Source organism: Mytilus galloprovincialis, chromosome 9 (assembly GCF_965363235.1).
Source record: "Mytilus galloprovincialis chromosome 9, xbMytGall1.hap1.1, whole genome shotgun sequence".
NCBI classification, from domain to species: Eukaryota; Metazoa; Mollusca; class Bivalvia; order Mytilida; family Mytilidae; genus Mytilus; species Mytilus galloprovincialis.
In genome coordinates, this window is record NC_134846.1 from 67,670,114 (window position 1) to 67,696,573 (window position 26,460).

Genomic DNA, 26,460 nt, shown 5'->3' on the forward strand with positions numbered 1-26,460 from the left:
AAATTAAACTTAGTTTGATTTTAACAAAAATTGAATCCTTGGGGTTCTTTGATATGCTGAATTTAAAAATGTACTTAGATTTTTAATTATTGGCCTAGTTTTCAAGTTGGTCCAAATGGGGGTCCAAAATTAAACTTTGTTTGATTTCATCAAAAATTGAATAAATGGGTTCTTTGATAGGCCAAATCTAACTGTGTATGTAGATTCTTAATTTTTGGTCCAGTTTTCAAATTGGTCTACATTAAGGTCCAAAGGGTCCAAAATTCAACTAAGTTTGATTTTAACAAAAATTAAATTCTTGGGCTTATTTGATATGCTTTATCTAAATATGTACTTTGATTTTTGATTATGGGCCCAGTTTTCAAGTTGGTCCAAATCAGGATTCCATATCAAGTATTGTGCAATAGCAAGAAATTTTCAATTGCACAGTATTGCACAATAGCAAGAAATATCTAATTGCACATTGTGCAATAGCAATTAATTTTCAATTGGAGTTATCTTTCTTTGTATAGAATAGTAGTTGATAATATATGTTGGAAATTTGCCAGACATGACTATGATGTCATTTTCTATTTTTATTTGCCAATAACTTTATGTAAATAACTTCATTGGAAATTTGCCAATATAAAATGTTGCTGATGAAGCTTTTTTTCCTTATCTTATCTAAAATGTTTTTAGATAATGTATGTTGGACATTTGCCAGACATGACTATGATGTCATTTTCTATTTTTATTTGCCAATAACTTTATGTAAATAACTTCATTGGAAATTTGCCAATATAAAATGTTGCGGATGAAGTTTTTTTTATTGTTTTATACAATAAACAATGTATATTAATATTCACTTTTACTACCAACCAATCTTTACCATTCAGTGATAACAAGCACTTTATTTTACATTTTAATATTTTATGATGTATTTAAAAGAGTAGTTATTGTTGCAAACTCCATTAGAAATTTGAATTGATATCAGTTTTGGAAAAAGGGAAACGGGGATGTGAAAAAAAAGGGGGGGTTTAAATTTTTCTCATTTCAGATTTCATAAATAAAAAGAAAATTTCTTCAAACATTTTTTTTAGAGGATTAATATTCAACAGCATAGTGAATTGCTCAAAGGCAAAAAAAAACTTTTAAGTTCATTAGACCACATTCATTCTGTGTCAGAAACCTATGCTGTGTCAACTATTTAATTTTAGATTTAAAAAGTTTGAAGAAGAAATCTTTAATTGATTTGTAAAATCTTGACATTTGTTTTGTGTAAAAAAAACCCATGTAATGTCAAAAATTTGATCACAATCCAAATTCAGAGCTGTATCACGCTTGAATGTTTTGTCCATACTTGCCCCAACTGTTCAGGGTTTGACCTCTGCGGTCGTATAAAGCTGTGCCCTGCGGAGCACCTAGTTTTAGATGCAAGTAGAAAGAAGTCATAGGCGGATTTAGGGGGGCAGGGGGTCCGGGCCCCCTTTATCAGAAAAAATTTGGTTATATAGGGAATCACTGAAGTGTGACTGAATCCCCCCCTTTAGGCAGTCAGTGGGCCCCCTCTTATGAAAATTTCTAGATCCACCTCTGGAAGTGCATGCTTGTAAAATGTAATTATGAAAGATTTTGAAACCTGGAGTTTATAAAGAAAATGTAAATCAGGAATTATTGACTAGATACTTAGGTAAAACAGGTGAGCAATTGCATGTACATTTACAATGCTACAATTTTTTTAGTATTTTACTGATGTAAAAAGGCACAGATTCTTAGTATTTAGAGAGATATATGATGATATTTTGACCAAAAAAAATTTGGCTCTAACCTAAAACTTAGTTACATTATTTCTGTTTTTAGGGTGGTACGTAGGCATGAAATGCGCCCCCTTTTGAATCTCTTCATATTAAATAAAAATGCTGTTGATCATTAACATAATGCATGCATTTATCCAAATTCTGAAAAAATAATCAAAAAATATTATTAGCAATATAAATATCATATAATGGCATCAGTAAAAGTTGCACATAATGGCATTATAAGGCTCTTTTTATCACTGCAATATAAGCATTTCATGTATCAATGGTGACCTATAAATATACATATAAAATATAAACTGTTTGAATTACATGATACATAAGAAAATCATGGACAATTAATTGTTTTCTTAACATTTGTTTTATCAGCTTAACAAATGTTGGAATATTTTAACATCATAATGAGTCCTTATAAACAAGGCTCAATGTACATAACCTGAAGTTCAAGATCAGCTTGTGACAGTATATATTGTATACATTTTGGCCATTTTATTTGAGATTAAACTAACAGACAGCAATACAACAACTTACTTTGGACAAAATAAAGGTCTAGAGATCACCATACTTCATTCAACAAAAACCAATGTTCACATCACATGAAAATTTAAAATTATCCTCAATCAAAGTTTTGAAATATAATTATATTGTGAATACATCACAGATGCAGGGAGCAGGACCATTTTTGGGACATCGGGATCAGGTGTTTTTAAGCTCAGGATTTTGGGATTGATCCTAACGGTCTCCGGGAATACTTTTTTCAAATTTGGGACCCCGGGATTTCATATTTTTAAGCCCAGGATTTCAGGGTCAGGATCCCTTGGTCCCCCCTGACTGATTAAGAGGGGGGGGGGGCGTTTGAAATGATTGATCATAGTACATGTCTGTCTGGTATGTATCATCTGACCTTGACCTTATTTTCATAGTTCATTATTCAATTTTTGTTTTCATGATTTGGCATGTCTTTTTTATACCATTAGCAAACGGTCAAGTACATTTGGTGTATGAAATCTTTGTATGGTGTACATTATAAAAATAAAGGAATTACAATTTTGTCTGGCATGGTTTATCTGACCATGACTATTTGATCATTGATAAATGTTGTTTATGAGTTACTTCTAGCAAAACCTTTATCTTCAAGACTTTCAACATTAAATTAATCACATGGTCAGTAAACAGTGGCGGATCCAGCCATTTTAAAAAGGGGGGTTCCCAACACAGAGTAAAGGGGGAGTTCTAACTATATGCTCCCATTCAAATGCATTGATCGGCCAAAAAAAAAGGGGGGGTTGCAACCCCCGGAACCCCCCCCCCCCTGGATCCGCCACTGGTAAAGCAGTTGAGATGTTTCAATGTGTGCCCTTTTCTAGGAATTTAAACTACTTTAGCTGATATTGGGCCAAAGGTCCTTTTGAGCTATTGCTAGAACCCATAGAGTGTCTGTAACATAAACTAAAAAACATCTGTTCTGCAACAATCCATCCAAAATGTACTACTGGGGATTTATTATTATTCATTGGATACCAATTTTCATGGCTACATGGATACCAGAAATGTCCAACGAATTGCCAATTGGCTGTATAATTACATATGCAGACTCTGGATATTTAAGCCTTGTGGGGAGAAGTCTGAATATGCATACTAACCCGTAAATTATTTCATAAAAGCAATTAAACCATTGCAGTTTCTTGTTGTAAATGATATTTAATGTGTATTGAAATATTTTTTTATGCACAATTGGATACATCTTTTCCTATAATGAATACTTGTAATTGAATATTCTTCTGTTGGTACATTTAAAACAGATGAGGATCCAGTATTTTGAAAAGGGGGAGCCTGAAAGTAGTCAATGTTTGGAGTGTGACATTTAAATTATTTGTCTATACAGTAATTGTACATGTAGCTCCATTAAGGATGAGGTGGACCCCTTTCCCCTCTCCCTCCTAAATCTGCCTCTTCAAAAGTGGATGCTTATGTTTATTTGAATGTATGGAGAAATTCAGATTATGCCTGTAAAAGGAGGTTATAAACAAATGTGAAAACAACCTGAACAAAATAAAAGAGTATATTTCTTTCAGTTTGTTTTGCATATTTTACTGAAGTATTATATATTAGCAATTTTTTTCAAAATTATAAATTTAGATGCTATGCCGTTCATTTGGTATTGATCTATAGATATACTTTCTTGTCCATCCAAATAGACGTAAATGCATCAGTTTCACTCTAAAGTTTGACATTTATATTTTATCTTTTCAGAGTAATAAAAAAAAATATACTGATTTTTTTTCTTATATTAGATTTTTTTCTGATATAAAAACAATTCTTCAGTAGAACAAACGCTGATCCCTGTCAATAAATAATATATAAAGAGAATGTTGGGCAGACAGCAATCCATCCACAAAAAATACACATTTATTTGAGCATGTGTTACTAGAAAGGTTTGCATGGGCAAGATCATAGCTAATCCTTCCAGAGTTATCTCCCATTGCCAGCAATTTTAAAATGAAAAATTTAGTTAGGATTGGAACATAAATGACATTAACACTTTCAATCCTAGCTTTTACTTTATGAAATATTATATTGAACTGAAAACTATCTAATTTATTGCCACAAACCTTTTTTTTTCAAAAGAATGATAAACATAACAGTTTGCCATTCACTTTATATGGAGGAGGTGATATCAGCCTGAGGCTTGAGTAAACCATGTTTTTTAAGCTTCAAATATGCATTAGTTTAAGTATAATCTCTTGTTATGATTTTAAGAAAAAATTCCTTAATGGAATAAGTTCAGCGTTAAACCACAGAAAGTACAATGGAGTGAATGGACTCCTCCCCACACAATAGAAATTAAAAATATGTCCTCCCAGGTAAAGGAAAAAATATTCTAGACTTTATTGTCATGAACAAGAACAGGTACATGACTTTGTTTTTGTTTTATTTTGGCTTGTCAAAAGTTTATATAAAAATGTTGGCAAATGAAAAAATTAAATGATGATTTGAATTATGGATATTGCTCTAATATAGTCTAGACAAAAAGATGCTCAGTATATATCCACCATAGAATATTTTAATGCACACAGATATACTATACTGCAAAAGATGATATTCACCATTATAAGTGTAATTTCCCTTTTAATGTACAAAAGAAAAAATAATTGAAGAAAACTATTTGCATACACATGAAATTGTCAAACAAAATGGATTGATCATGGTTTTTTTTTGTAATAATGTTAGTTTTTAAATTGATTAAAATCCTAGATCAACTGGATTTCAGATACCTGGTGTATAAAATGATAGAACAGCAAGCTATAAAGGGCCCAAAATATGATAAGTGTAAAATTATTCAAACAGGAAAACTAACTGCCCAACATGTCCTTCTGACAGGTTTCATCTTACATTGTCCTTATTCAGTGTTCATGGTTAGTTTTTCATCATGAGTTTTCATCATTTGGTCAGTTCCTAAGATCAGATACTTAATATCGAATAGGTGAAGATTTTGTGTTAAGAATGTAATGTGTGTATGTTTTATCTTAACTGTAACCTCATTTTCATGGTTCATTTATTACCTTTATAAATTCATGATTTGGTCAGTTTTCTGATACTTTTAGTAATTACTTGCAACTAAATTTGTATCTCTGACTTTAGAAAGGTCATAAGGTGAAAATGTTATAATTGTTTTACCTTTCTATGTTAAGATTTTTTTCTGTATATGCCAGTTTCTCAGATATTATAGATGGATCAACTTATTTTCATGGTTCATTGATTGATGTTAAGTTTTAGTGATTAAATTTTAAATTCCTGGAAAAAAATAATTGTTTCAGTAAGGATGTTAAAAAAAAGTACATGTGTATTGTTTCCAATGAAATAATAGTGAAATAAATACAACATTTAGTTCTTGTTCCTGTATGTCATTAAAAAAAACTTCAGAATAAAATCTCCTACTTACAGTTTTCCCAACTAGGCAAGAGTGTTTTTATTTAGACATTGTTTTTTGGCTTTATGATAAAAAAAACATGTTTTTTTTTCTTTTCTTATAAATACATACTTGCGCACAATTATAAAAACTTTGTCACTGGGAAAAAAAACCAGAAAAAACATCCCCAAACTGACAACGCACATAAGATGAATAAATGTTTGGTGCTTCAGTTAACCAAACAATGTTTTGAATGGACCTTTTAGTATGAGTACCTTTTTAACTTGCTTGTCTTGGGTCTTTTTTTCTTTTGGCCACGGTGCTGTCAGTTTATTTTCAACTAATGAGTTTGAATGAGGCTTTGGCTTTGGTATATTTGCCTCTCTTTTATAAGAAAATATCAAATATATTATTTACCCGTTCAATAATTTCTTAATCCAATAATTAAATTCAATAAGACATTTCTTTAAATATTGAACTGTTTCCATAGTTTGGAATTAATTAGCAAACTTTTTTTAAGAATCCTAATGATCATTTAGTTGATGTATGGGAGATAACTCATGATAATTTATTTTTCTATTTTCTATCTTGTGGGAACTAGCAAAATTTCTGTCAATTTCTAATTCAGAATTTTAGGTTCCCTGATGAAATTTAGACCAAACCAAAACCCACCCTTTATGGAGGTATATTCTTTGTTAATATAAGTCTAAATTCTGAAATTGTCTTGTTGCATGGTAGCAGCGCCACTTTTTCAAAATCTTGGATCTGCATCTGGCTTATTTGCATTGGGCTATAAATTATCTGGTTTAGTTATAGAAAGCTGCATTACCTAGCTATAAAGATGATCCAAAAAATGAAATTTTCTTATATTTCCATATGAAATTGATAACTTTAAAATAAATTACTATAAATTTGTTGATTTAACAAATTTATAAGAGCTTACATTTTTAACTGATTATGTTTCATGATTTTTGTTGTTAAATATGCATGCTCGAGACTAAGAAAAATAAATATTTGATTTGAAAAGGATCCCAGTGGAAATATTTTATTTGAAAAGGAACACATTGGAAATATTTGATTTGAAAAGGAACATATTGGAAATTTTGATTTGAAAAGGAAGTCATTGGAAATCTTATATAAACCCAATAGACTGGAAAACTAAAATTTGTTTTTTTGTGAACGATAGACTTCAATTGTAACTTACAGGTGTTCTGTCAGATTGTTTTTGCTAGTAAATGGTGATTTATAACACTCCATTAATGAATAAATCATATTACATGCATTAATCACTTTCCTGGTGTCAAGAAAGGGGAGATAATCCACCAAACATTTGTAAGTTTTAAAATATTTTTTTATTTAGGCTCTGCACAGTTAACTTATATTAAATAATCCTATTTTTTGATGTGGTGCAGGGATCACTTTGATTAAATGTTAATAACTACCATTTCTATTCCATGTTTCTCTCGGTGTTCTGTCTGTTTGGCAATTGGCTTGTCATTCGAAATATAAATAAAATTTCAAGACAAATTTGATTTATCATTATCTGGGTTAGAATATAAAGTGGTATGCCTGTATATGAGTCCATCTGCATGTGATCAATTTTACTCTTGTGGTACAGCTATGAATTGATATAATGGATAGTTTGGTAGTTTTTACATAGTCTGTTTGATACAGCAGAAATTACTCCCTTTGATTTAAAAAATGTTCTTAACTGTTTGCCAGACTTGAAAGACTTTTAAAAATTGTATAAGACAAATATGGAAGGTTGGAGCAGTCTATCTTGTATACATGTACCTCATTTTTATGTAAAGACTATTCTTAACCTTAACAAAATTAGCATCATGTACATGTATGTAAGAGAAAACAGGTAGCAGTGTATCATCTGACACAGAAGTTAATTATTCAACATTTATCTCCCAAAGAATATTTTTTTACTTTATAGGTCAGTTTAAAAGCATGGTTACCAGACTATATACCAGTTATATATATTTCTTCAATCTGTTATCATATCATATGAAGAATTTGACATATATTTAATAAATTTGTAATTTGTTACTCTTTTCAGAAAATGGTATGGGAATCTTTTGTAACATGAACCAAACATGGATTTCAACTTTAATATTCCAAAAATCAAAAGACAGGCCACAAAAGGTACGTTTGTTTAGAGACACAAGTTTTACACTACTAGAAAGGTGTGTTTGATTGTTTGATTGTGTCATTGTATTGTGAAGTATGTTTTCATTATTGAAATTCAAATACAAGTACCAAAACACTATTCACAATGTGAGATCACTGAAATTATTGCCATTTGTTTGTCATAAAAATAACTAGAGGACAAAACAATCAGCTTTATATAGCTTAAAACAAACTGGGAAAATTTTTGTTTTGCTTAACTGCAAATCACGGGCTGTTTTAAATATAGTTTTCAAAAACCAAAGTAGATGAAAATTTAAAACTGACTTGATGGATATTGAAGGTTCTGTAATATTGCCATTTTGTTAATGGGTTGTTGATTTTTTTTTATTTCAGATAATTTAAGGAGTGTAGCAGTAAAAGGTAGAGATGCACAAGATGTGTTGGATAATTTACAGAGATCATTCCTGGACAGGAATTTCAAAGCAAACTGGGAGGTTACATCCGTCTGTTTGGTGGAAAATAAAACCTTAGAAGATGCTTATAGGTATAAACGATGTACAATACTTGGCAGCAGTTCTTTTGCGCCAATTACTGTTTTTCAGGGGTATCATTTGTGCCAAATTTTGTTTTTAAAAATGTATCAATTGTGCCAATATTCGGAACTCATTTGCGCCAAATTACCTGTACACATATCTATCATAAATATAAATAATTAATATATATTTATTCTTATTTTTGGCTTAAAAAGTATCAAATGTTTGGAGATATTTCACCATGAAGATGAGCATCCAGAGAGAAATGACTTAAAATTAATTAGACAGTCAATGTACAGAGAGAGAATAAAACTTATTGCTTTGCTGAATATTTAATAAAGATATACGAATAGAGAAGAAATAAGAAGCTTTTGCTGATTATATTTTAGCCATATATATTGATGACACAGTGCTTTGTACCCACCATGCGTATGGGCTATATTATAATTAGGAATTATTATGAACTGTTTTATGCATTTCAACCTTCAATGTTTGTGTTTTGGGACAATAAAGTGAAGTTACAAGCTACTACATACATTAAATAGGGAAGTACCCATGCAGCAGCAGTAAGAAAAAGATATGTTTCAAAACGGGAAACATTTGCCGTGTAAACTGCCAGTTCAAAGTCCGAATAAAGGAGTAGGGAAGTAATTTTTCTTCTAATTGGCGCAATTGTATGTTTTATTTTTGGCGCAAATGATACCATGTAATTTTAAAACATGTGGCGCAAACATAGCATTGGAGAAAAAAAGTTGTGGCGCAAAAGGACACATTTTTGGCACAAACCGATCTCTCTCCAATACTTTTAGGGCTGATGATTGTGCAAATATTGTAAGCATAATTTCATCCTGTGGTGTAGAATTTCCAGTACAAATGAAGCAATATTTCTGTTGGAAATGAAACCTTGGGGAAAATTTGTCAGGGAGTTTTTACGCCAAAAGGAAAGAGTATATACATTGATATACTGCTGGAAAAGATTCACTATTTTTAGTTTATTTTAAAACTAAATGATACTGGTAACTTGATAATTTTATCCAATCGATAAGCTTTTTTAATTTATTTATATGAAGAGAGGTGTAAAGTGTGTAGAGAAAACCTACTTACAATAATGAGTACACATATGATACATTTGTACCAGATCAATTCAGATTTGAGCAGACATCATATATATCGTTTTAACTGCCCGAAAGTTTCAAAACTAAATTTTTGGCACTCAGTTTCATAGAACACCAATTAGCTGTGGTCACATATACTTAGAAACTCTGTTTTTTTTCAGTATTCATGTTAAATCAACTTTGTCCATAGAATAAAAATTATAATTTAGTCTTATTCCTAACAAAGCTGTAGAAAGAAGTAGGTGAGCTGTTGTACCATAATATTTAACATTTTGTAACAGTTACTTCATGCATGTATTTCTACGGATCATTTATGGCACTGTCTTCTCACAGATACATGTTTGATATGCTATACATGTAATAAGGATATATAATCGACTTATTTTACTGCAAATCATATTTTCAGTATGAGTCATTTAAGAAAAAATTGGTACCGTTAATGTTATTAAAAGACTCAATAGAACTTTTCCTTTCATGCCCCAATTCAAGACCATTTTATATTGTTATAAATCAGAAAGATATATTTCAGAACCAAGAGAAATGAAATGAAAGAAGATGGACGACATTCCAGGGAGTTGGCTGAACAATATGCATACGTTAGTATGAAAGATCCAAAGATTTCACAAAAAGTGGCACAAGATGGATTAAAAACAAGAGAATTAAATAACAACTCATTGGGTAAGATTTTGATATTTATCAACAAGAAACAATGTTTTTTTTCAGAGATAGATGGTATAGACTTATTGCAGGAGGAGTGAAAACCTCAGTTTAAAAGGCATATAGAGTTATTGCCCATTGATGAAAAATTTACCAATTATTTAAAAAACTATAATAGATATGGAGAAACTTCAAGTAGCAATGATAAGTCAGTGTGTTGATTCTTGTTAATAAGATTAATAATAATCTATTTCGTTGTTACAACATTCAACTCAACTTTGAGGTGCATAAATGCATGGACCCTTAAGTAATGACCTACATGTAATAAAAGTATACTTTCTTACAAATATAAAGATAAAGATGAGATGTTTTCACTGATCAGTTTAATTTTACACTGCAGTTTGACGAAATCCTTCAGTTACAAATATATTTTCTAGAGATGTTACACTTGCTGTAGCATTTAATCTTCCTATTGAAAGAGAATGTGCACTCAAATTTCTATCGGAACTTATTGTCATATTTTTAAAGTTGTTACGCTTCAAGTCGCTTAATGATTTTGACATTGGCATTGATTTTGTTCTTGCATGTCTTGATATTTGTGTTTCTGGAGTTGAAGTTGAAAAGTCTTCTACTGTCCATATAATATTTGGATCACTTTTGGCTGTTTGATTGTCCTCTTTACTTTTAATTGATTCTACATCAGAATTTTCATCTCCACTTTCAGTTTTTGTACCTTCTTCAATTTCAATTTCATGTTTTGAGTCCTTTTTAGAAGTACAGCAGTTTTTACAGTTGTACTTATAGCACATGTTGAATATGCAATCACTGCATGGTAAACAAAACACACAACTACACACATATCTGCCCAACTGTTGGCAGTAGTCTGGACAACGTCCTAATCTATGCCATAGTCTGTGGAAGCATCCATTGTTTGAATCATGTACCTCATTATTATCAGACCTAGAAAAAAAAATGTAAATAAAAGCACTAAGGAAATACAGATAATTTGAAATACTTAGTTAATTTACAATCACTTGGTGAATTTTGTTTCACTTAAGAAAATACCATCTTCTACTTTGAAAAAATGTATTTTCACTCTGGTAATGTACTATTATAATTTTCAATTTTTAATAATAAGTGTTTATGGCAACCATTATTTACACAGTAGTTGGTTAAAGTTTAATATTAGACGTTCCCTTCCTGTTCAGAAATTATAGTGAATTGTTGAGAGGTGAAGTCAGTTACTTTGAATCAACTGTATAGGAAAACCACAAAGTTAAATTTTCAACAAAATATGAATTTTCTATAGGCTTGTGTGCAGACTATGCGGTATGGGCTTTACTCATTGTTGAAGGCCGTACAGTGACCTATAGTTGTTAATGTCTGTGTCATTTTGGTCTTTTGTGGATAGTTGTCTCATTGGCAATCATACCACATCTTCTTTTTTTTATATTTAGCATAAGCACAAAAATAAATATCTTAGAAAATCTAAGTTTTCCTCAATCCATGAAAATTGATATCCACTAAAATAAATAAAATCCACACTACATGGAAAATATATTCATTTTCACCCTATGAACAGTACTTGAAAAGAACAAAAATGGACAAAATTATATCAAACTTACAAAATGTAGTTGAAGAGGTCTATATTTATTAAAAAAATAAGTCTTTTTACCCATTGAACATGATAAGAAAAAGTAAAACTTACATTGTTTTTAGAAAATTAAGTCATGTATAAATCTATAGAGAAAACACCTAGATTGTACATGTATAATTGAGTGTAGATCTGATTCACAGGATTTCAACACTTGTAATGTTGTGTTGTTTACTCAACTTTTGAAGTACATCAAAAGGAAGTGTTCATATATAGATTATAACTTGGCTTTGTTAAATGAATTAAAAAAATACTTTTTTATCAGTCTGAGGTTACATTTAGTTCAGGAAGTTGTAGCCTACGTAATTATTATTTTAATTAGGAAACTTGTGATGTATTAGTTAGCAATTATTTTTGGGTTGCATCCAAATCTTATTATAGATTTGTAAAATAAAATATTTCTAGTTATTAATTTTCATTTGATCTTAACAAGAGCCATACTAACAAAAATGAAAATAAAGAATTATTAGAACTCACAGACTACAAATGGAATTCAAACAGTTATAAGAGTTTTTAAATGTACCCAATGTTAATTTAAAAATAAGAATATGTGGTATGATTGCTAGTGAGACAACTCTCCACAAGAGACCAGATGACACAGAAATTAACAACTGTTGGTCACCGAACTGCCTTCAAAATTGAGCAATGTGCATCTGCATCAGTCAGCTACAAAAGGCTTTTTGACTATTTTATTTATATTAAAATTTTCTAATGCTACATATCATAAATAATAAAAATGTCAATAGAATGCTTTATCAACTCACCAAGTCACAAATCAAATATGTATCTTGTGCATTTATTTACTTTGAGTTTTGTACTAGTAAATTGACTTTTCTGTATAAGGTTTAATGTGTAATATTTGATCAACAATGTATTTTTCAGGTAACAGTAAGTTTGGTGTGTATCTGTGTAAGCATGCTGATGTCCAGCTTGGTCTGTTTGACACTTCTGGTCAAGAAACTTGTCAGCTGATGATTTTTAAGGTAAGATTCTTTATATATAGATATGAATAGAATGTTTGAGTTATCTCCCATTATATATGTTATTCTATTCATATAAATACGTATACATGTATTACAAAATATTAGAATTTAATATTCCAAAATTTAAGAACAGTTAAAAAAAAATATAATTCATACACACAGAATATAGGAGCCTATACAGTGTTCTCCCCAGAAATTTTGGATAGCATCACATTTTGCGTAAATAAAAATAACTGTATTTTTTTTAATTTCGTTTGTTGCGTCGCGTTGATGCTCTATTTCTTTAATATGTTTTAGTTTATATTGTTCAATTCATAACTGAGAATACAATTAAACTATAACCACAAAAACAGTTGTTTCAGTTTATGTTTTCTTTATTCATTTATAGTTACAGAATTAATTTTTTCCTCTTGTGCCAAATAAAAATAAATATGTGGTTTCAGTTACCCAACAATAAGTCAAATGAAAGTTTTCTCTCTTGGTATATTTTTTCTGTCTACTGTCCATCTGTTGTCATTATCGTGAAAATGCGGAATTTTGTCATATCTGGTCCGGTTCCGATCCGTAGTTTACACAAAAATGTGCAATGGCGGCCGTAGAAAAATTTACGAAAATGAGTCCGAGAATAAACATTGTTTGACAAGAGATTGTGAATGAATAAGACGCTTTTAATGCATTAAATGGATTAAACATAAACTTAAGCCAATTATGATAACTTTTTAAAGAAGTATTAAACTTATTTTAGCTCTAAACCAAAATTCTCGCTCTCGTATTACCGGAAGAGAAAGAAAGTAATTTTTGGAGAGATGCACAAATAAACGACCTTTTTTAAAAAAAAAAAATCGTTTCAATCTTTGAAGTTTAGTGATACAAAACGTAGATTTCGAATTGTTTTGTGATTGCATTTTTCAATGTCGAAATTGGTTATTGCAGACATGTGGTATTAGTCGTGTCTCAAGTGTCAGCTTGGGATATTCGCATCCAAACAGTTATCACCCTGAGGGCAATTAACACCTAGCTATTTAATCTCTTAATTGCCTTTAGTGTCCGACTTAAAGGGATTACAATTAAAGGTGATATAATTTTTATGATCATAATCGATAATAGATGAAAGTTCAAAATTGAGGACAAGTAAAATAGCATCTTTAAAATAATTATAGCGTCGCGGGAATTATTATAGCATCACGGTGAAAAAATATAGCGTCGCGGTACCGCGACACTAAAACGGCCTGGGGAGAACACTGCTATAATAAACTGATAGTTCAACTGTTTTACCTGTCCAGATATATAAAAAGATGTGGTATGAGTGCCAATGAGACAACTCTTAATCCAAGTCACAAATTTGTAAAAGCAAACCATTGAAAACTGATGAACTATATGACACTGGACCTTAAACAACACCAATTAATCAAAATTTCACCTTTTGTATATCCAGTTGGGTTAATAATGACATCATTAGAGTGGAAAGCAAACTTGTGTATATATGCGACTTGTACCTAATTTTAATTTCACTTATAGTGAATAAATGATAGTAGATAACAAATGGTTGATTTTCCAATAGTAATGTCTTTCTTTAAGTTACTAAAACAAAACAATATTTAAATCAATGATTTTCAGTGCAAGCAGTACTGATGTTAAAGTGGATTTTTTGGAACTAGTATCAGTTTGAATTTATTAAAACCTAACAAATATGTGTAAAGTATTGAAATCAAATTTTGGCTTTCATAAAATTAGTTATGGTTAATTTGAAATGAATTTACCACATCTTCTGTATTGGGAACAATATATAAAATATCATTTTAATTGTTTATTATACCCCCGCTTTAAAAAAGGGGGGGTATACTGTTTTACCTCTGTCTGTCAGTCCGTCCGTCCGTCAGTCAGTCCGTCCCATGAAACTTTCGTCACATTTTTCTCAGGAACTACACATCCACCCTTTCTGTAATTTGGTATCAACATTTATATATGTCAGCCATACCGTGTGATGCGTTTTCAGATTCATCACTTGACAACTTCCTGTTTACCGAACACTTGTCTGATTTTACACATGATAGCCAAGTTGAAAATTTTCGTCACATTTTTCTCAGGAACTACAATACAAGGATTTCTGAAATTTGGTTTCAGGATTTATATAAGTCAGCTATACCGTGTGATGCGTTTTCAGATTCATCACTCGACAACTTCCTGTTTACCGAACACTTGCTAATTTTTACACTATTAATATTATCCACTTGCGGCGGGGTATCATCAGTGAGCAGTAAGTAGCTCGCAGTTTCACTTGTTTTATATAAAATCAGTATTTACATTGTAATACATTAGGTCACCCTTGGGAAGAGTAAAGTGATGAACTTACAACCTACAATGAGTGTAGAACCAACTCCAAACTATGACTCACATATCAACCAACTTAAACCATCTCCTATGGATGTACTTAGTATACAGAATCACAGGTCACAGGTATGATACTTTTATACTGTGGAGTCATTATTATTCACAGGATACACATTTTCATGGATTTGATGAATAAAGGCTGACTAGGTGAACCACTAATTTAATTGTAAAACAATGTAACAATTTTGTACAGGTTTGTAAAACAGACTTTTGAAAAACCATAACATTAATAATCTACATTTTTTTTTTAAATTTTGTCAATCCACGAAAAATTGATAGCCATTAAAATAAGTTAATGCATGATATAATATATTTATGACATTAGCTACCATTACCAAGGCATGAGTAAGTGACGACATCAGAAGTTCAATGTAGGATAAAAAAATTAATTCACATAGTTTTTTCACTGACCCCCCCTACACCCCTCTTATTAACTTAATTTGTGAAAAATTGATTTACCAATAGGGATATATGTAAAAATCAATTTTAGATATACAAAACTTACAGAATTTTAACCCCCACCCCCAGACTATTTTATTTAAGTTTTTTATCATACATCGATCTTTTGATGTCGTCCCTAAGTTAATTTTATGATTTCAATGAAATTTTTCAGTTACCCTTTTAAATCACAAAATTTCAGCTTCCCATAGCAATGACAAAACAAGAAGATGTGGTATGATTGCCAATGAGACAACTCTCCACAACATAACTTAGAAGTAAGCAGCTTTAGGTCATCTTATGGCCTTCAACAATGAGCACCCACTTTATTACAGGCTCCTGACTTGGAACAGGCACATACATAATTTGGAGGGATAAAAATGGTAGCATGTGACCTGACCTTCTGCAACTTCATTTTCTGTTTTTTGTTTAAAAAGTTATTTTTTTAATGTTTATGAGAATTTATCTTCATAAATCCATCTTTCAGGAATGTGTGGCATAATATTTGTGGTGACCATAAATGTCAGTTTCAAAGTACTTTTAATGTAAACAAAAACTTCATTCATTTTATGATTATATGTTTTACATATATTTTTACACCTGTTCTTTTTAGATATACCTATATGAGTATGATGATGACTGTGAACCAGTACAAAGACCAAGACAATGTCTTCCATATGCTCTGATCACATATACAAAGATAAAAGATGTCCCTCAGACTCCAATCAGTGGAGCAAGTGCTAGCAAATACAACAGACCCTACAAACCTACAGAAGTCAAGGTCACAGAAACAAGTGAGCTGATCTCAATCCCTGTTCTCCTTAATCGTAATATGAGTGAAGCACCTCCTTTAAAAATAACGTCTGCTCCTTCAATTATTAAAAATCCAAAACACCAATTAAGTAAACAAGAAAGGAGGGAATTATTTGAAAGACAACATGCTGATTCACTAAGACGACAATCTCAGGAACCAAGGCCTTCGACTGAATCTTATGAAACAAATAAAATCTATTATACAAATACTGATTATTCAAAAACTCAAACACGTCAAGATCCAAGAATGAAGAATTTACCATTTGTTCCTCCCCAGCCTGCAAACATTGTAAAACAACAACAATCAACAAATACCATGGACCCAAGAAGGTTATCAAATGAGAGACCTATTAGAAGTATGGGATACCAGAAACAATTATCTGTCAATATTCCACGACAACGCCACATGTCTGGTGGCAGCCCATCTCCTGAGGGGGATATAAGTGATGCTTTAACAGATCTTATTGTCAAAAATCAAGTAAAAGTAGATGCATTTGGTAGACCTGTTTTGGCTATACCTAGCCCTGTTAAATCTGAAGAGGAAAAAATGCAAGCTATAAATCAAAAGTTTGCAGAAGAAATTCAAAAGCATTTACAAATGACTGGTCCTATTGATGTACCTAAAACAGCAATGGAGGAGGACTACACACCCCAGCCAATGGAAATTGAGAGTTCTGAATCTCTGGAGGACAGTAAACAGGATAAAAATGATATGTTAGAATTTGACAGTAAAATTTCAGAACTTTTAAATGAAGCTAGTTTGAAACCCATTGAAAATGTTGAAATAAAGACCCAACAGGAAGTCAAAGAAAGTGGAAATGAAAAGCCTTTGGATGATTCAGATGATGAATTGCCAACATTGAAAAGGCCAAAAGCTAAGACTATAGATACTTCAACTGTAGAGGAAGATGATGATGATGAAAAGTTAATTATTGCTGATATGGATGTTGAAAGTAAAAAACAGGAAGTGCTTGAAAAAAGAAAAAGCCATGAAGGATCTCTTGAGAAAGATCTACTTACTTTTGTCAGTCGAGAAGACATTAAGAAAAAAGATTCAGGCTCAGATAATTTAAAATTACAAGAAGAGCAAAGTAAATTAAAGAAAAAAGAAGAAAAAGATAAAAATATAAATATAGTTGTTGTAAAAGAAGAAACTATGAGTAAAGAGGAGCAGATGAAGATGCAAAGAGCAAAAGTACTTAAAGAAGTTCAGAGTATGTTGGAAAAGACCAAAGAAAAATCTGTTGATAAAACAGATGATGATATAAAAAAGGATAATGAAACATTGCAAAAAGATTCAAGTAAAGAGGTAGAAAAGGGGACTGAAGCAGAGCTACAGACTGAAGACAAAAAAGATAGTACTTCAAAAAATGAAGTAGGAAATTTATCAAGTGAATATATAGACTATGATTTAAGTACCTTTAGTTCTGATTCTGATAATGAAAGTGTTAGATCTGATGATAGTAGATCAAGTCACTCTATACCTCAAACCTATTCAAGATCACCAATTTATGATGACAGTCCAATGAAAGTAGACCAAAGAGGTCCATACAATGTGCAAACAAGTCCATATAAAATGCAATCCAAATCGGACTCATGGGTTAGCAGAGATTTATATAATGCTTATCCTGACCGAGTCCAACAACCAGGATTAGATAATAGACCAGAAGATAAAAATCAGAATTGGTCACAACCAATGCATAGAGAACAGATGAATCAGCCACCCCTACCTGAACATCAGAGTCAACCACCAATAAACAGACCCCAAAATCAGCAACCACATCCAAGCCATCATCATTATCAAACACCGGTTTCAAGTCATCATCAGCCACCCATAACAGGCCAGCATCAAACACCAATTTACAGTCAACAAAATCAGCCATTTATACCAGGTCAACAAAATCAACCACATTTTACTGGTCATCAAAATTTGCCACCCGGGCAACTAATGAATAGGCCACCAATGCATGGCCAGCAAAACCAACAACCTTTTCCAGGTCAACAAATGATAAGGCCCCCAATGCCCAACCTGTCTCCTGTAGCTAACCAACAGATGATAAGGCCCCCTATGCCAAACCAGTCACCTTCTGCACCTCACCAACAGATGATAAGGCCCCCTATGCCCAACCAGTCGCCTTCTGGACATAACCAACAGATGATAAGGCCTCCAATGCCCAACCAGTCGCCTTCTGGACCTAACGAACAGATGATAAGGCCTCCAATGCTCAACCAGTCGCCTTCTGGACCTAACCAACAGATGATAAGGCCACTAATGGATTTTCAGCACTTTGAAGGACAGTCCTATCAACCCAGGAGACATGATGATCCTAGAAATTATTCATCACAGTTTCCCATCAAATCTAGATCAGATACTGACATGGTATATCCACCACGCCATCCACAACATTCTCAAGGTCACCTTCCAAGTCCTTTTATGCAGGATACAGACTACAGACAACAACCAAATATGAACTTTTTAAATGTTCCAGACATGGATCATAGGCAACAGTCACTCATTGATGTGAATCCTGAAACTGGTGATGTTGACTATCGTAGACTGAATCCAGTAAAACAACCACAGAGCCAACCACCAAATACTCCAGACATGAGGAACAAGTTTCCACCTAATCCTAATATGCCATTTAATTCACCTCCTTTACATGTAAATATGCCTCCTCATCCTTCACCACAGCATTATAGTCCAGATGGAGCCACTCAACAGTTTAATCCTAATAATCAAGGGATGCTGAGTCCTCCTCGTACATCTAGCTGGGGTAAAACAGAAACTATTGGTTTAACATCACCTTCCAAAGAGAAAAAAATCTCATTAACAGCCTATAAAGCAAGGAGGAAAAGTCCAATCAGAGATGGTAGTTTTGAAGGTCAATTTCCAACCTTTGATTTGGATGTGAATAACCTGAAAAACATCTTAAAAACAGTAAATGTTGTTTCTGGTCTCAAGAAAGACTTTGGTGAATCTGAGAGTGGAGATTCCATTGACGGAAGAGCACAAAGATATATTGATGATGTTACAAAAGTTAGTCCGTCAAACATTAAACATACAGGAAAACTGGCTTTTTTAAATGACGTTCAAGATGATGATGGACTATTTAATTGTTACGGTGGAGAGAAGATACCAGGAATATCTCCTCAAAATATAACTTCAGGACCGATAAGTATTTCTTCTATACTTGGTACCAATGTTGACATGAAGAAATTTGATGTTGATATGAGACAGGACCAAAGACCTGACCAAAGACCTGATATCCTGGATGCTCAAGGAACTCCTTTAAAGGTATGATTAATGTACAGGTAGTCTATTTTATATTCAGTGTTGTACAAATTATATATGCTTTTTGTGTGTTTATTGTATTAGTTTTAAATTATATTGTGGTCCATCAAAAAACACAGCCATGTTGTGTTCCATCAAAAACACTACCACAGTGGATTAAGAATATTCTGGTAAAAGGCAGGAAATCGTCTCATATCTTGAAAACCAAAAATTAAAAATAATCTGACCGAGTAAAAATATTTGGTATGTGTAGATCTTTCTCAATTACTATCAATATTATCATATGACCCTTTATATGAGTTATATCCCAGAAATGACAGACTCAACCAATTTAAAAAAGAAATAATAATAGATACACAAAATATGTTTGAGACAAAACTGATCTTCAATACTAGAGTTTTGAAGCTTGACATTTTGACATGACAATAAATAGAACATTTGGATATAAGACACAAAAAACCAACAAAACTTAATAATTTTCTTTGCAGTAACACAGTCCAGCACCAAATTGTTGGGAAATAATCATCTGATGCCCTCTGGCGTCTTAAATATAACAAATGAATAAACTGAACTAAAACAGCTTTTTCTGTGAAATCTAAAGGTCAATTTAAACAAAAAATAGAATTGATCATTGCAATATTATTAGAGATCATAGATTTACATTTGTTCTTCTCACATTTCATCAGTATTCTGTATATAGATGCAAGGTTAATAAATAGGACCTCTGGAAACCTCAAACTTTAATGTGTTAGTTAACATTCACAGAGAACTTCATTAACAAGAAAATAGCAATTAATTCACTTGAATTTTGACAAACCACAAACTTGCATTCAAATCAAATCAAATTATATGCATGCGCTATATATGTATTAAGGTTAAATATACTGTAAATAAGAAATTATTGTGATTTTGTAAAATAAACAAAACATTAATTTCTGAATTTACAGTGTGTTTAATGAAAAATCCAAAGAGATATTGTCATAAATGTCAGTGTTTTTTTTTTGTATTACATGTATTGATATTATTGCATTTCAGAAATATTACGGCAAATATCCATGGGAAGAATTGCATGTATGTACATGGGAACCACTACACCATTCACTACTAATACATATCCGGGCTGAGGACACTCACTCTATATATATCTAATGTTTCTCTTACTCATTTTATAGTATAATCTAGAGCTATAATTTTAACACCATTGCTAAAGAAGACGAGGAAATCATTTAAATCGCATAATGTTTTTCATAAATTTAAAATTATTGGTAAAATTTTTTTTTTTTAAATTTTTTTCTTAATTTGAAACTGTGCCTAAAATTTTTATATATGAATATGTGGATTTAGGTTACCTCATCTGTTAGTAAGTAATTAAACTGTGTGATATTTCCTTTCATTGATGACGCTTCTAAAATTCAAATAGAAACTAAGTAAGATAGAAGTTTCAGCATTCTGTTTAGATAAGGCAATTTTGCTTTAAAACTCCAAAGGCAAAGTGGAAAATTGTTAAAATTGCATCTATATAGAAATTGAATTCCGATGAAATTCTTGAACTAAATTGATTTAACACATTTCATGAATTGATAGTTTTGTGAGTGGTAAAATTTAAAATGGAAATTTATAGCCTGTATATTTTTATTAATTTTTTAGGGAAAGTGGAAATATTAATTTTGGATTGCATAGTTAAGGGAAAGCATATTTGTTGAATTTTATTATAAAGATTACCTTATTAAATCTTGAACCATACAAATGAATGACATGCTAGTGAAACATGGAAGAGTAAGATAAGTAAGAGAGGTTAGGTTAAGAGGTCAAACTAATTAATACTGTATGATTTTGATTTTTGTTTTTGAGCCAGCCAATTTGATGCTATGTCACCACTCTAGATATAAAGATGGGACAGGATACTGAATAAAAGCATGTAATTAAATCATAGTTGTGTAAATGATCAGAAGAAGGTATAAACACCACCAACTATTCACTTGTAATTTGCCCTTGAAGTGAAGCTGACTGGCTCAATTTCAATTCTATTCAACTACATAAAGTTCCATCTGTTATAACATTTTGGTTAGAAATATGATTGTAATACTTGTGGAAGCAGTTGAATATAATTTATTAAAAAATTAAAAAATAGAATAGTTTACATTTAGTATTTTACAAGAACATTATGCTTTTTTTTAAATAACAAAATTCTGGCAGAATAAGATTTTCAAAAGTAAGAAACTTTTGAAACAATTTTGAAACTTAGCAAGAGGGCTTCCAACAATTTTTTCAATTATACAATTGTTCTTTAATTTAATATTGTCTATCTATTCTGATTTTTATGATTAAGTAAGATTGGCTGGCTCACAGCATCAACAGTGCTTTGATTAATACCATATTATTTTCAGCAAATATGGCTAAAGGGTCATAGTGATTACTTAGTCTGAGGTTTTTGTCGAGCCTGCAACTTTTGTTGCAGAAAGCTCGACATAGGGATAGTGATCCGGCGGCGGCGTTGTTAGCTCACTTCTTAAAAGCTATATATTTTAGAAGGTGGAAGACCTGGATGCTTCATATTTTGTATATAGATACCTCATGTTACGAAGTTTCCGTCAGTCACATGTCCATTGTCCTTGACCTCATTTTCATGGTTCAGTGACCACTTGAAAAAAAAAGTTCAGATTTTTTGCAATGTTAATTTCTCTCTTACTGTAAGTAATAGGATAACTATATTTAGTATGTGCGTACCTTGCAAGGTCCTCATGCCCGTCAGACAGTTTTCACTTGACCTCAACCTCATTTCATGGATCAGTGAACAAGGTTAAGTTTTGGTGGTCAAGTCCATATCTCAGATACTATAAGCAATAGGTCTAGTATATTCGGTGTATGGAAGGACTGTAAGGTGTACATGTCCAACTGGCAGGTGTCATCTGACCTTGAACTCATTTTCATGGTTCAGTGGTTATAGTTAAGTTTTTGTGTTTTGGTCTGTTTTTCTCATACTTTATGCAATTGGTCTACTATATTTGTTGTATGGAATGATTGTAAGGTGTACATGTCTAGCGGGCAGATGTCATCTGACCTTGACCTCATTTTCATGGTTCAGTGGTTATAGTTAAGTTTTTGTGTTTTGGTCTGTTTTTCTCATACTTTATGCAATAGGTTTACTATATTTGTTGTATGGAATGATTGTAAGGTGTACATGTCTAGCGGGCAGATGTCATCTGACCTTGACCTCATTTTCATGGTTCAGTGGTCAAAGTTAAGTTTTTGAGTTTTGGTCTTTTTATCTAATACTATATGTCATAGGTCAACTATATATTGATATTTTGTGTATGGAAATATTTTATGACCTATATGTCAGTTGTGCAGGTTTTATTTGACCTTGACCTAGTTTTCACAGTTCATTGCTCAGTGTTAAGTTTTTGTGTTTTGGTCTATTTTCTTAAACTATAAGCAATAGGTCAACTATATTTGTTGTATGGAAGCATTGTTAGATGTACATGTCTGCCTGGCATATGGTTCAACTGACCTTGACCTCATTTTCATGGTTCATGTTAAGTCTATGTGACAGTCGTAATAAAGCTTTAGATTAAGGAGTATCAACATAATATCAATGATTAGTAAAGAAGGCGAGACATTTCTGTGTGTGCACTCTTGTGTTGATTTTTTGTTTGTGTTTATAAATGTGTGACTTGAAAGTTGGGTTTTAAATCAAGGGTGGAAGTTTTTTAAATACATTGTTAGTCTGTTTAGTCTTCAAATACTGGTCTTTTACCATTAACACAATGTACTTACTCATTAAATCAGCATATGTCTGTCTTTTCTTTTTAGTTCAATTCTTTAATTCATGTTTATATCAAAAGGTAGAATGACATATAGCATTGCATGGTACAAACGATTCAGTACCATTTCAGTCTCTATAAATCTCATTCAAGAATGACATTTTGTTATATTTCTTTTGCATTCTTCTTCTCCCTGATTATATATGAATGATGTTTGTTGTTTTTTTTTCAATTCTTAATTAATATTTCTATCCTAAATTCAGTCAATTTGGTTTAAAAAAAAAAGTCAAGGGTCTATTTGTACTAATGTCTTTTAATATCATAATATAGAAAATATCATATCTCTATAAAAGCCTTGTTTTCTCTATCAAATTTTATTTGGTCATGGTAAACTTTGGCCATGGCCAGATAAACTTTGTCCAAGTCATTGGTTGTCATTTTCAAAGATTTTCATCAAAGCTTGATCAAAGAAAAAATTGCACTGTAATTGGATAAATCCCATCCAAGAACATCCATTTTCAAGAAAAGTAGGATTAGATTCTATTCCATCCAAGTTCATCAAAGGGTTGTCATTACATGCATTATAAAATAATCAATTTAAAACTTTGACCAAGAAAATTGTGAAAGGGACAAAGGGCATTGAGTTCAATTAAAAATTGAGCATCCTAATGAATAAAGTCAAGATTTTTTATTTAAATCTTTACTTAGAATATTATTCAGGGGCGTAGCTAGAAAGTGGAAGCAACTACCAAGAAAAATTTTTGGGACCCTATGCAGAAATTTTTTTTTTTTCGGTTTTCGGTTATAGGACGGTTAAAAGAGGAGCTATATGTAGATAAAAATTTATGAATGTAAAACTATTAATAAATCTTCTGAATATAGTAATACATAAACAACACATATTTGTGATACAGAATTTACTCAAAATTGTCCAAAATCTGCTCTTCGGGTCTGGGCAGAAACAAACTTCTCTATTACTTTGTCAACATTCACACTGAAATCCCGATGAATATGCAGTAATGCTATGTAACTTTCGTTGTTCATTGTTGATCGTACATTTGTTTTCAATTACATACGTAGTACCTTGACTGATAGTTCTCAGGGCCATCATGGCATGTTAGCACTCGCGAGATGTTATAAACCAGCGTACGTGTTCGGCATCGAGCGACCTCCCAATTGAATTCGTCAAAATTACATGCTAGGTCAGTTTCGTATGTTTCAGACAATATTGAGATTTGTTCGTTTGTGATATTTCCTACAACACGATGAAGCATATACAGCACAAAGAAGCGATTTTCTGATAACTTGACGCGACTCCACTCTCCAGTTGCCTTATCATATGGTCTATGAACGCAAAAAATAATGAGACTTTCCAATACTGTTTTGGCGTGGTTGCAGGGTGATTGGCTCCGGTAGTCTGTCAACCACATCGCCTCGGCATATTTTCAACGATATCGAAGGGATCTGATAATTCTAATGCCGATTGGTACATCTCATTCCAAACTGATGAACTGTACACTGTAAAATGTGCTCCAAAACTACATATCTAAGACTGAGTATTACAAATTCAAAAGTAAAAATCTTGTAAAAGATACAAGTAACCTTCCGATTTTGTCATAATCTCCAAAAAAAAAAATATTTTGAAACCAAATGTCGTTATTTAATGATATTTCATCAATTAAAAAAAGTGACAACATAGGTGTTTCCTTTAACATTCAATTTATAAATTTTTAATTTGCCATTTCTTTTTTTGCATGCCGAATCAATGTGCACGCATTTTCGGAGCTACGATCTTTTTCTGAATGAACAGCTTCATCAACACTTGTAACTAGGTTGTCAAACTAATATCCGGGATAGACGGAAAAGACACCAACAGTCTCCGATTCCGATTTACCAACTAATCTCTCTCTCTTCTGCTTTTTTTTTTTTTTTTTTTTTTTTTTTTTTTTTTTTTTTTTTGTGAAAATGACGTGGATGCAGGTGCTGTCGTGCCTCCGGGTAGCTACGCCCCTGTTATTAATATAAAACTTAATGAACAAATATAAATTTCAATAGTTTTAGTCCTAAAATATATCCTAAAATGCAAGTATTTCTATACAAATAAAATTATTACACATGATTTAAATAACTAAAATGACTGGCATCCTTCTTTATATACTAGCTAGATACTTCTCCTTGTTTTTCTAATGCTTTGTCATATTTATATTATGCAGTATAGTTAAGCTAGTCACAGAAAACATTTATCTTTTAACTTAGAAATAATATAGTTGAATAAAATATTAAAATGACTTTAGAATAGATTTTTTTTTATGAGAAATAGTTTTCTAAGCATTAGTATTTGCTTTCAATATCGTTAATGTAACATAAGATAATTAGGTACCAGTAGATTCATACAGGATCATTTAGTTCAAGCTTCATAGTATTTATTTTTTTCTTTTTAGTCAATATAGCATAGATTTCATTCGTTCTCATTTGTTTTAATTTGGTTTTAGTTTTAATTTTCATTATGCATGAATGCACTGCAATTCTTACATAACCACCCCTTTAAAACACACCAACCACTCTGCAAAAGATACTCCTGTATGATGAACACTAAACCCTTATGTCTCTTTTACAGGTACCTTCACCAGCTCATGATACAGAGAATGATCCTTCACCAGTAAGCACAACTTCTGGTAAAATGACACCTCCATCCAGCTGTTCATCACCGAGGGGAGGAAAGAAGAGAAAAGTGAAGTCAGAAATGATGGGATATGTGAAGAGAAAAAAGAGAAAGAAGAAGAAAAATTTGTTTGATAATGTATCTGATATAACAGGTGAAACTGGGAGTGTTGCCTCATCTGACTTGCGAAGTAGTATAGAAGATTTAGGACGAGTTCGAGTCATGTCCCTAGAAGAAGTTGGTCTAAACCATTGGACTGATGCCATTAACCACCCAACTTTTCAACCTAGAGTAGTTTTAAAAAGGGTAAAAACTT

The 26,460-nt window shown here is 31.7% G+C and overlaps 2 protein-coding genes across 3 annotated transcripts in view; one reads left to right on the forward strand and one right to left on the reverse strand.

Moving 5' to 3' along the window:
• LOC143045732 (uncharacterized) overlaps positions 1-26,460 on the forward strand; it is a 40,740-nt gene that overhangs the window by 3,638 nt on the left and 10,642 nt on the right. Inside the window, exons 2-9 of one of the 2 annotated variants that reach the window (XM_076218445.1) lie at positions 7,772-7,857; positions 8,236-8,386; positions 10,020-10,168; positions 12,684-12,784; positions 15,104-15,241; positions 16,227-19,721; positions 20,754-20,789; positions 26,100-26,450. In XM_076218445.1, coding sequence (XP_076074560.1) covers positions 7,809-7,857; positions 8,236-8,386; positions 10,020-10,168; positions 12,684-12,784; positions 15,104-15,241; positions 16,227-19,721; positions 20,754-20,789; positions 26,100-26,450 — 4,470 coding nt within the window. In that variant the 5' untranslated portion in view covers positions 7,772-7,808. The remainder of the gene's footprint in view (positions 1-7,771; positions 7,858-8,235; positions 8,387-10,019; positions 10,169-12,683; positions 12,785-15,103; positions 15,242-16,226; positions 19,722-20,753; positions 20,790-26,099; positions 26,451-26,460) is intronic. The other variant, XM_076218446.1, reaches the window with a different exon arrangement.
• Positions 10,162-12,033, reverse strand: LOC143045734 (uncharacterized). Its single transcript, XM_076218447.1, has 2 exons — positions 11,856-12,033; positions 10,162-11,107 (listed from the first exon to the last, which is right to left on the reverse strand). Coding segments are annotated over exons 1-2 (573 nt in total). The 5' UTR covers positions 11,858-12,033; the 3' UTR covers positions 10,162-10,536.